General features: G+C 37.5%; 2 protein-coding genes across 3 annotated transcripts; both read left to right on the forward strand.

The window, feature by feature from the left end:
- Positions 1-20: 20 nt before the first annotated feature.
- Positions 21-2,482, forward strand: krtcap2 (keratinocyte associated protein 2). The gene is made up of 5 exons (XM_029504981.1): positions 21-137; positions 1,184-1,338; positions 1,550-1,613; positions 1,721-1,787; positions 1,900-2,482. Exons 1-5 carry the CDS (start codon positions 134-136, stop codon positions 2,018-2,020), a joined length of 411 nt encoding a protein of 136 aa, XP_029360841.1. The 5' UTR covers positions 21-133; the 3' UTR covers positions 2,021-2,482.
- A 963-nt stretch (positions 2,483-3,445) lies between these two features.
- LOC115045350 (protein S100-A1-like) lies at positions 3,446-10,493 on the forward strand. 2 transcript variants are annotated; one of them, XM_029504982.1, is made up of 3 exons: positions 3,446-3,599; positions 4,443-4,597; positions 4,730-4,987. In XM_029504982.1, exons 2-3 carry the CDS (start codon positions 4,460-4,462, stop codon positions 4,886-4,888), a joined length of 297 nt encoding a protein of 98 aa, XP_029360842.1. In that variant the 5' UTR covers positions 3,446-3,599; positions 4,443-4,459; the 3' UTR covers positions 4,889-4,987. The 2 variants fall into 2 exon arrangements, with proteins under 2 accessions (XP_029360842.1, XP_029360843.1); XM_029504983.1 differs by lacking the exons at positions 3,446-3,599; positions 4,730-4,987 and adding exons at positions 9,144-9,217; positions 9,333-10,493 and having other exon boundaries at positions 4,445-4,526.
- The last annotated feature ends 1,504 nt before the right edge of the window (positions 10,494-11,997 follow it).

Here is an 11,997-nt window from a genome sequence, read left to right on the forward strand (position 1 = left end):
CCTGTGGCCACGCCCCCTGGTCCCACTTCTTATGTGGACCGGGTGCCGAGCTTTTTATCCTGCGGCTGCCGAGCCGAAATTGAACCCAGTTCTTCCCTTTTTCATTTCAGGGGCTCCAAAATAACCTGCTACCATGGGTATGTGCTTTATGAATGATTTGTCTTCCATTTAATCTAAACGAACGAGACAGTATTAGCAAAGATTTTTAAAAAGTTAGCGTACAGTAAGAACAAGTTAAAGCTAACCCTAGGTGACAAAGTGATAGTAGTAACAGAAATGTTCATTCAGTGTTACGTCTCTTAAAAAACACCAAGACTTGTTGTGTGTATTTTATTGCATCTTTAAAGTGCTTCATTAACGGGGACCTTTTCTTGCTAATTGTTGCAAATGTTAGCATGCAGCTAGCAGCTGTGTGTCGGAAGTGATCGTGTGTGAACACTGACGTGGCGTAACATTTAGGCAGCATCAGCTCAGCAGCAATCCTCAAGTGACAGATAACAATTGATAGAAAATACTGCCACAGCTTGACGGGATTGCATCTGATGTCAAAAGTCAGCCTTAATGCTGAAAATATTCTTGCTTTCTGATACCTAAAGTCCGCAAGCTAAATGTAAAATGTAGCCAGTGCCGGTTTTTGTTTACACGTTTTGTTCCACATATATTTGCCATGTTCCAGAAACTAACTCAAACTACGGCCATTTACACAAGGTTTGCATCCTCCTTGCTGTAGATTGTATTGTTCGGTTTTAGCTGAAACTGCAAGAGGCACTGATTCATCTCCACATCATTCTTGGAGGATGTTGTCTGTGGTATTGCTGGACTGCAACTCGGTGAATGATGTTACTATTGGGGGCACGGTGAATATTTGGTTTGAGTTGTTGGTAAATTATGGCTTCAATTCCCAAGTCTGTGCCGCTTGAAATCTGAATTCCTCCTTCAGTCATCGACCATCATTCAAATCAATTGTTGTACCCCAAAAAGCTGACATCTCTCTTGAGTAATGCAATTGCAGTTCATTAGCACCACAAACTACATCATCTAAAATGCCCATAGATGTCAGTCAACTGTTGTGTGAGACTGTACTAGTTTTGGCAAGATGTACAAAATACACTGACAGATGAAAGTGAGTTAACCAGCCTGAGATTGTCCTGGTGAAGCTGAGTCTCTGGCTTTTTTTTTGAAGCGGTGAACACAGGTACCTCTCTCGTGCTGTCCAGTCTGCTCTCAGTACTGGTGTTTGCTGGGATGCAGATGTTCAGCAAGCAGCTGGGATCTACAGAGTGGCTCACCATCCTTGGAGGTTTCCTGGGCTCAGTCCTCTTCATCTGCTCACTTACTGTATCCTCTTATATTTATGATTGAACTGCTTTGGATGGTGTTTTAATATTCTCTTGTAAGCCCCTTTTATGCTTTGTTCATGCTGTTTGTTATTGAATTTTTTTTTTCTTTTAATCCTCGGTGTACTGAAACTGTACCACTGTGAAACATTTTTACATTACTATAGATAGAAACATCAGTATGTAGTTTCCAACCTTAACATTTGCTCCAGGCATTTAATAATCTGGAAAACCTGATTTTTGGGAAGGGGTTTCAAGCCAAGATATTCCCAGAGAGTAAGTACTGACAGCACTGAAATCAAGCTTCATTTGTACAAAGCTCACAATTGAACTCCTGTGGCGTAACATTCAGGTTCTGCCTGATTAATTCTTCCAAATTCTAGTTTTGCTGTGCCTGTGCCTGTCACTGTTTGCTTCTGGGTTGGTGCACCGTGTCTGTGTTACCACATGGTAAGTCAGAATAGATCACAAACACCCACTTCAGCTTCAAGCTACACAGATAAGACTAATTCATAAATGTCTCTTGATTTTATGCCTTTGCTTTGTCTTTCTTTCTTTCCAGCCTTATCTTCTCCCTCTTCGCCTTGTACTACATCAACAAAGTATCAGCAGCCCTTTACCAAGCATCTGTTCCTGCAGTTACACCAGCTAAAGCTGCCAGCAAGGGCAAGAGGAAGAACTAATGAATCTATTGCACTTGAATTGAACTAGTCTATGTTATCCTGGTGCTGATGAAGATCAGCAGTTGCATATTTTGTCACAATGCTTTCTTAAATCAATGACCCTTGCGTATCTCCACACATAAAAAACACAAAAAAATGTCTGGCAATATTATTTGGAAACTGTTGCTCATTTTGGTAATTACAAGCCCTAATGTTTTGTTTAGTTGTTTTTTTTGTTTGTTTGTTTTTGTTTTTTTGTTTTACAGTGATCTCTAATTTAAATCACGGAGAGGTAGTTTTGATATGCTGTAAGTGAGGCCACTGGAAATCTACATTCCATAGGTCATTGTCCTCAGCACTGTTTCTACACTGGTCACAAAGAGAGTCATACTTCCCATCATGTTGTTTGTATATTCATCAGCAGTTTAAGATGCTTTTTCTGTTTAATTCATTTTGTAATTAAACTCTGTAAAAGACTTTGAATATATTGAGGTTTTATTTGAGCTAACCCTATTTAGTTTTATTTGTTTGGCAGGGTCTGGTGCCATTTTACAACTTTAAGCTCAGGGGCAAATGGGCTGATGAAACATGATTTTTTTTTTTTTCATTTATTTATTTTTTGACAACAAAGGACAGACAGCATGCTCTGTTAACAGATATTAGGTATAATCTCAGATGTGCAACAAATAAGAAAGTAAACAAAGGCTTTGTTAATCCTGTGGGGAAATAAATTGTCATAAATTTTATAATGCACAGAAAAAATTTGCTACTGGGCAGGTCAGCACCACATGGTGCTTTAAAGAGAACAACAATGATAGGTAGGTCAACACTCAGACCTTTGTTTAAAAATTCTGTTATGTTTAAGTGACAAATGGGTAAATGTATGTATATCATCATTTATATTTTAAAAGAAAAACATTTAAAATGGATAATAAAGAGAGGACTTGGCCAAGATTCACACACATGTCAAACAATGTTAAAAGAAAAAAAAATAATGAAGAAATGGGAATATGAGTCACTGGGATGCCATTAAGCAAGATGTAAACTCCCAGTTTCATTTGAGCTCAATAACCAACAAATCAGACTAGTTCTTCTGGGCAGTTTCCAAGTGTGACTGCATCAGTGTGAACAGGGTGTTCCCACAAAAGACAATGGAGCTTCCTTTGATAAATAACGTCCTTTAAAAAGGATGTGAAATACGCCACTAGTTTTTCATCCCGTATGTGTATGCTCCACTGCTGTATTTTACTGTGCTGTTAATATTCTTATCAATGTATTATTGCCAGCATCCTAAGGCAACTGGTGCTGGACCTCTGCCCCAGCAATGGCATCCTCTTAAAAATCATAATAAAAAGTAAAGCTGAAGGTATTTACTGAGATATACACGGGGATGTCAGCCTGTGGAGTAACAGGAGCAGGGCTGGTATTTGCACATGGCTTTCAGTTCACCTTATTTGCGCTCTCTCTCTGCTCTGTATCCCTCCCTCCCTTTATTTTTTTGGGCGTTGCCAGCTGGATATATAAACTTGAAGTTACTGTAAAACAACCTCTGCTCTTCGTCTCAGAAGCTCAACCGCAACATCCGTCTCTTTGTGTTCTGGTACGTTCATTGTGTTCATTTATTTATTTATTCTAAATTCAATTTCTGTTTGCGTGCCATTTTAACACTTTGACTGTTGTTGTTGTCTCGCCCTTCCGTTAACGTTGCATGAGTTATAGATCAATATGATCATTTGGAAATTCAAAACTAGGACTCTTTTTATGTGCACAGTTTCTTGAAGTTACAAAGAGAGCTGTTTGTGCTGTTTAAAGTCAGTTAATCGGCCCATTTTTTTCTTTTCTTTTTTTCCTTCAGTGGGTTTGGGCGGTGTTAGCGCAATATACAGACCTCTCCTCTGACAAGTAGCGGCTGGCCCTCTGTTGTTCTCCCTCTAAGTTATTTTAACTCCCCCTTTTCTTGAATGCCACAGTCCTCTTGGTTTTACTGAAACATCACCAAATCCAGGGTAAAGTGAAGGGAGCTGCAGTGGGAGGAGCTGAGTGGGATCTTATAGATAAGGCCAGAAAAGGATGTGTAATACACAAAGAATTTGCTTCAAGTGCCAGTAAAAGCAACATTGACATCCTCACCTAACAATGTTTTAGTTCTGGTGGGCGCACTAAAAACTTAACTGCTGCCTTATCATTTGCAAAAAAAAAAAAAAACAACTTACTGAAAAACACCCTTTAAAAAGGTAAAAGTTAAAAAGCTATAGAAAGTACTGTTTAAAATGTATTCATACTCTAATAGGCAGTTTTAATATTATGAGGTCAAATAAAGATCTCAGAGTTTATTATAATAAGCTTGGTAGCTGAAACTGTAGAAGATCATCACTTTTGAATGAAGGTAGTTTACTGTAAGCAGACAATTCTCATGAAATTTATTTGTCTTCTCTCCTTCTAGCACCCATTTCTGAAACCATGACTGAATTGGAGAAATGCATGGAGTCCCTTATTGTGATCTTCCACCACTATGCTGGTAAAGACAGTGATGGGAACCACTTAAGTAAGAAAGAACTGAAGCAACTCATTGAGACTGAGTTACCCACCTTCCTCAAAGTAAGGATCTTCTGTTCTTTTTTTTTTTTTAAATTGGATCTCTATCATCAATTCCTATCAACCGACTGATTGAATTATTGTTCCAGGTTAAACTTAGCACTCTGAGCTTGTCTCTTGTTAAATCTCTTTCAGGCCCAGAAAAATCCAAAGGTTGTGGACACAATCATGAAAGATTTGGACCAAAACAAAGATTCTAAGTTGGACTTTGAAGAATTCATGTCCCTCATTGTTGGCCTCTCAATGGCCTGTGATTCATGTTATATGCACTTTGAAAAGAAGTGCAAGAAGTGATTTGCAAATGTTGATGTTAATTTTGTTTAGGCGTCAGAGAAAGAGAATACTGTAGCACAAATGTGCCAGATTTACAAGTAAAACACTACTTTAACAAGATTTAACCATGTGTTTCTCTGATTTCTCTTACTATATTGTATATAAAAACACCTAAATTAACATCTGAAACCATTTTAGCCAAGAAGAGTTCTGCCAATGCAGGAAAATTACCTCAAAATGTACTGAGAATATTGATGAGTACACATCTGATACGCATCATCTCACTCATAAATCCTCCATGATCATTCGGCTGAGGCTGCAATTTTTTATACAGTATATAAATACTGCAAGATTCATGCCATGAGCTCAGATTAGCGCTCTGCCAACCAAGCAAAAGCATATGTGCTCAAAAAGGTTTGTGGGGATAAAATGTTAATGGTTTTTGAAGGGGTTGGTGCTGCTTTTGTGGTCTTTTTCCAATTTAGATACCAGACATAACAGAGCATTCCCCTGGACTTAGATGCACATTTTTCTACTATCTCACACATGTGGCACTGGCAAGCTTTACTCCAAGTTCAAATTTTAAATGTGACAAGATATTTGAAAATACCTGAGTTACCAGGTTCTTGTTCAGAAATGACATGATATCGAGTTATAGCTACAACACTATGACTAAATGGTCATGTCGCCTTCCTTAAAAATATGATTAAAAAAAAGGCATTGCATGATACATTGTAAGTGCATCAGCACAGCAATTTTACAGCAAAAAAGGAATTTATTTTTATTATTTATTTGTTTATTTTAGAAATGTGTCACTTGTTAATTATTACACGAACCGGCTGATTTAGAATTTAGAATTAGAATTTAGAATTTAGAATTTAGAATTTATTTTCTAACATTCCGATTTCTTTGTTCCTGATGACGACGAGTGAGGTCAGAGGTCAGAGGTCAGGGGGTGTAAGTGCGAATTTTCCGGCAAATCCAAAAACATAAATGATATCATCCTGGAAAACAAACGGCGGATGAAATGATGATGAAAGATGAAAAAAAAAAACATCACGAATACGGAAACTTTGGCAAATATATATCTATCCTTTTTTTTTTTTTTAAGTCGGCTGTTAAGCTTGGTAGCGTTAGCGAGGAGGTTAGCCGCCATTAGCTCACCTGCTCCACCTTCACCTCGGCTCAGCAGGTCGCCGCCATTTAGTACTCAGACCAGTTAGAGTAAAAATAAAAAATGAACTGTGGACAAAATAAGACGACAACGTTTGGATTCTGTGTCAACCCCACCAACAGAGCTGGTTCCATAAAGTTCAAGATGAAGAGGAGGCCAGAGAGCAGATGGTGAAATCAGGTTGGCTTCTCTCGTTCACACATTACACACAACAGTTAAGCTCTAAACGACCTGTTAGATATACATGCTGGCTTTATACAGTGGTGCTGGGTGGCTTTAGAAAACATTTGATCATCGCATCATTTTTTTTTAATCTAAATTAATTTTACAAATCAGAGACAAACCAACAAATATTGCTCCTAGTTCCTAGACCTACACTAGAGCCCATAGAGGGCAATTTTAAATGATGCCAAATGGAAAACATCACAGTGTTTCGTATTGCTAATGTGTGCTAAATGTGGACATGGATGCTGGTGCTGAATGGTGGATGGTGGATCTTGCCGAAAGACTCTCGTTGAAAATTAGATGTTAAACAGTCTAATAGAAATATAGAGTTATAGAAATGAAGACATATAGCATAAACTATATAATTTAATATATTGAAACAGTACAGAAACCTGGTTTTGCATCATCTTAACAAAAAACTGACTTGATTGGATGTTTGTTTCTTTCCAACATATAAAACTGCTACCACCAGGTGGCAGATACACCCATTTCTAATCAAGTTTCCCCAAGAGCAAGGTTGTTGAGTATTTGCTCAAACTGGTCACTAGATGTCCTGAAGCTGCTATAATCCATTTGCAGACAGGCAATCCTGTCAGTCTCTCCCCTGCATTCTTACTTTCTTCTGTTACTGAAGAAAGATGCTCATACAATAGTACATTTTTCCAATGGAGAGTCAGGGCAGCATATCCGATTTTAGCTACTAAACATCATGTCTTTGGTGATCTTGGTTTATTTTCCAGGACAGAGAGATTTTCCAAAATATTTACTCTCTTGAGCTGCCCTTCTCTTCCACTACACTTTAATAAGTATGGGTCCATTTCAATACAAAAAATTTCGTCGTACTGAACACCAAGATTTTAAATGCATTTTAAGTATAGTTCAGTATAGTTGTTCGAGGACAACAATTTGCAAATTGTTACGTTTGCCTCGTAAAAATATCTTTGAGAAAAAATCCTTCCATTGTTCAGTGTCTCACGGCTTCTATGTCAAAACTTGTTTAACAACTTCTTATGCTGTTGTTTTTTCTTGTGGATAGGTGATAACTTCTATCCCTTAAAAAACAATTCAATACAGTTGCACATTTATATTTTATAAATAAAATAACAAAATGTCTTCATGGCAAACTGATCACTACAGAGCGAAAGAAACTCTCCAGCAGTGACAGTATAACTGACAACCCACGCAGGAGAGTGTGGACAGATTAACTTTTTTGTTAACATGATCCTCCGTCTATATTTTCTTTCCCTCCCCTGCAAGGAGAATCTGATAGTATTCAATAAGTGAAAGTAATATGGTCTAAGTAAACAGAAGCTGGCCCTGAACTATTTGAGCTGACCCTTTAAAGGAGACATAGCAGGGGGGAATTGGGGAAAAGAGAAGAAAAAAATGCTGCCTTTCTAAATCCTTGGAACAGAGAACTGGAAAATTGAGTTATATAACAGTCAACAGGATGAATGGGAGTGGTTTGCAAAAGATTCAAACATGTTCAAACACAGTTGAGACAGTCACACTGCTGTACTTCATATACAGCAGACTTTTGACTGCTGCTGATTTTAAGTTGAGCTGAAATAAAGTAGTACATTCACAGATGCACTGTCATGAATAAAAAAGTATTGAATAAACTAAAAAGTATTCTGTTAATTTCCACTGTGAATCTTGATGATAGCAGAAGGGCAATCAAAGATATACGTTTCAAATCCATTCAACAACATCAAAGTATTTAACATTATTCCAATAATACAAAGAAATATAATAGATGTTTTATTGCTCAACTACTTCGACACCACACTTGTTATATAATAAAGTAATCGTGTGGTGATGGTTATTGATGCATTGTTTTTATATGACCGCCATCACTGACTGCAAAACTTCTACAACATGAAAATAGGAAATTCCATTAAGTCCTAGTGATAGTAAACTTTAACAAAACTGAAAAAGCTGTAGAACAAACAGCAAGACAGAAACTTGTACAGAGAAATGTGATGGTAACTTTCCATTTACTCCGGCATGTTTTTTCTTGAGGGCTGCACTGAGCAGTTTTTCTGCTGGGGGATAAAATGTCCACGCCTCACTCCATCTGTAATAGAAAAACTCATGCAGCGGTGTTGTGCGCACACATACACATCTGCTTGTACGGATTTACAATATTTGTTTTCTGCACAGCAATAACAAATGTACTGTTTTCACAGTAATATATGGCACAAATGTGGTACAGGAGAAACTAGTGTGGGTGGAGTAGAGCACATTACCCATGCATGAATCATAGCTGTTGTGCATGTATGTGTGTGTCAGACAGTGTATGTCTACTCTTTAAGAGGAGGCTTTCCCCCTCAGTCTGACAACTGAGACCTCTGAGACCAAACTGGTGACACGGACGTGATCTCTCTTCACTTTTCTAGGTGACTGCGTAACTTGAAGGTGAGTATGATGCAAAGTGGGATCTGGGTTGGTGGAGTTTTTGGTTAGAGAGAAAATGGTAGCTTTTAAAGCAGATGCTGAGTATTATGTGTGACAACCTGGAAGTAACAGATAGCTGTCTTTAAACTGATAATGTTATTAATGAGCTGAAAGGTTAGCGTATTTCATAGCATTTATTGAACTTTTATTCTGTGCTGCAGAGTTGCTTGGTCTGAGCATTAGATTTTGATCATGTGACTGTTGCATCCTATGAAATGTCTTTTCAAGGCCAGACACGTCACTTTGCCCATTTTCTATTTAGTTTTCTTTATATCTTAAGTATCTGTATTCTTGCTTCTCTGTTGTTTCATTAATTAAATCTTCCTTTTTTTTGTTTCCAGCTTTTAGCAATGGCACGTCTGGATCAGGTCATTACAAACATTGTCGATATATTTCTGGAATATGCTGATGACGGAGAAGGAAAGAAACACAAGTTGAATAAGGATGAGTTGAAGATTATGTTGGAGAAGGAAATACAAAGCCCTGAATTAAAAGTAAGCAATGCAACACACTGAGATCACATGATCTTTTAATGAAAAGCATTTTTACTTCCAATCATGTGCTTTTGTGAATTTTATACTCATTTAACTGCATGAATGTAAATTCAAGGGTAAAATCAATGCAGATGACATTGAGGAAGCTATGGAGGCGCTGGACAAAAACCATGATGGTGAGGTCAACCTCCGAGAGTTTTGTCGGTGTGTATGTGACCTGGCTAAATGCTACTACCACAAGAAGACAGGAAAGGGTGGCAAGAAAGGCAAGGGCAAAGAAAAAGTCGAGGAGCTATAGGACAAACGATTACCTTCAGACTCCTCAGATGTTTGTAGCACCATGAGTGTATTAAAGCTATTTATACACATGGCATTTACACTCATAGATGCAAATGCTGGCTATTTTCACATCTGTTATACACGTCAAGCCTGTTTGTTGTGTCTTATACAAGATCTGGTTTTGAAAAAAGTTTCTATTCAATACCAACTGAAAATAAATAAAAACTATAATGGCTAATTTGTTGAGTGCTTCCTATTGTGTTCATGGTAGTTATTGTACATTTAATGGGTAAGTATTTGGTTTCATTGTTGTGGAAGGAAAAAAGAACTCTCATCAAAGATTCAACAGACATCACTCTTTATCTTCTCAAGTGTGCATGTCTCTGTCAGTGCTTCATTGAAAGAAAATGCCTTCTGTCTCACTGACTGAATTTCTCCACAGGTTAAATCTTTGACTGTATTCTTCCGTTTTTCCTTTTTATTTACGTAAAATCATAAAATCATCTGAAAGTTAGAGGTAGACAACAGCAATTTTTCTGGTTATGTAAAATTGTCCTCATTATTTTATATCCAATACTGCATCCTTTAAGGTAGACTTTCATTCCTTCTGCAAAGTTTTAATGTACTCACATTCCAGCTTCTCCAGAAGTAAACATGCATTTGTATTTGTTGTTTGCTGCACTCCAGGCTCCATTAAGCATGTTAAGGATTGGCTAAGAGCCCTGTCTGTTGGGTGTTGTTTTGTGCTGACAGTTATATAAAAAAATGGGACAGTATGAGAGTGAATGGTTGGAACAGGCTAAGAAAGTTTCCTGCTTATCCAAGTTACTACTGTACTGCCAATAACAAGATAATAATAAGCTTGAAGTTTTCATTCTAAGGACCTGTGCCACCTGTTCCTGTTTGTGGTTGTGCAGCTTGAGGATGGGTAGTAACTATTGTATGTGTGACATTGTTTAAGAAAATCTGCTTGGCTAACAATAAATCGGTAACCACAGTATCTGCATTTATTTCAGATTGAATTTCTAGATGTTTATTTGTATTAACAGATTGTAATCATGAAAAATTTAATCAAAACGTTTTATTTACCTAATTTATCAGCCTGCAATAAATCAGAGGTAGTGTATATGTCCACAAACAACTGATACACAATAAATGTGTCCAGACGTTTGTGTATAATCACATCCTGCCATGTGCGATGGGGACTTTTTCCTGACAGGATAGTTGACTAAATGTTTTCAATTTGTGCCACCTTCTAAATTTCACCCCCTTTTTTTTTTTTTTTTTGTTTGTTTTTATTTTAAGTTGTCTTATTACCTGCCACTGGATAAAACTGTAAAGCAGCACTCTCGCCACTGTCAGCCAGAGGGAGCCGGTGTATCAAGTGTGTCTTTATGAGATGTGAACATCTGCCAGCATTAGCCATGCAGGCATGTTGCATCACTTAATCTTGAGTGTTCTTAATGTAAGGGCAATTTTAATCGCTAAAGGAGAAAAGTAAATGTTCTTGATCTGAAAAATTAGTCTTCCAACGAATATAGCTTTGAAGATTTATTTGAACAAAAATGAATGAACAGGAGCAAATTCCTCTTTGCATCCTAAACTTAGACAGTCTTACTGACATGTCTGGACTTCAACAAACTGATCAGAGCCCCGGCCTGAACATGTCTATGTTTCCGTGTCGGTCAGACTGACACGGGAAGTCAGTCCCCAGGTCCACACCTCGTAAATGAATTAACTCCAAATGACTTCACATTCACTCAGTACCATCTCAAGACCTTGAAGATGAAAAGCTATCCAAATGATTTTTCTTCCAATATACCTGCTAGGAATGCCCAAGGCACCAATTTCGATGTGTTGCCATAAGATAGGAATATACATTGTCCAATCTACACCGAATTTTGTGCACATGCTGTGGGTCCCACCCCATTCGATATTTAATTTGCACAGAACTGTATGTTGCAAAATTACTCCAAGCCTCAAGTCAAGCCTCAACAGGCAGTCAGATATTTGGCTTTAAGTTTAGATTTTTTTTCCCAGATTTTCAGACCAAACACTTTAGCAAAAATCTTCCTACAATTTTGATCCAAATGACTTCATATTCAGTCAGTATCATGTCAAGACACTGAAGACAAAAAGTTATGAAAAGACTAACTTTAGACTTTAAATCATATTACAATAGATGAAAATATATAATCAACCGGCGGCATAAAAAATGAAAGGAGATACAAATTAAGTCAAGATTTTTAAATAGTTCGCAAGAGTTACGGTTTAACTGGTGACTGTCACGTAGCAGTTCTGACACAGCAAAAACTGTTCTTGCAGCTATGTGTATGGCACTAGAGCTACTCCTTGTAAATCGTTTTCAGGTTTAACCCTGTTGGCTCGGGATGAGTTGCTTGAAGCTGTAATTAGTAGTAGTAATAATAATAGTTTCAATTTACAGACAATGCTTTGTCATTTCCATTGCATGTGAGCAGCTGGAAGCTTTAAAAATCTCT

This window comes from Echeneis naucrates, chromosome 6 (assembly GCF_900963305.1).
Source record: "Echeneis naucrates chromosome 6, fEcheNa1.1, whole genome shotgun sequence".
In the NCBI taxonomy this organism is placed as follows: Eukaryota; Metazoa; Chordata; class Actinopteri; order Carangiformes; family Echeneidae; genus Echeneis; species Echeneis naucrates.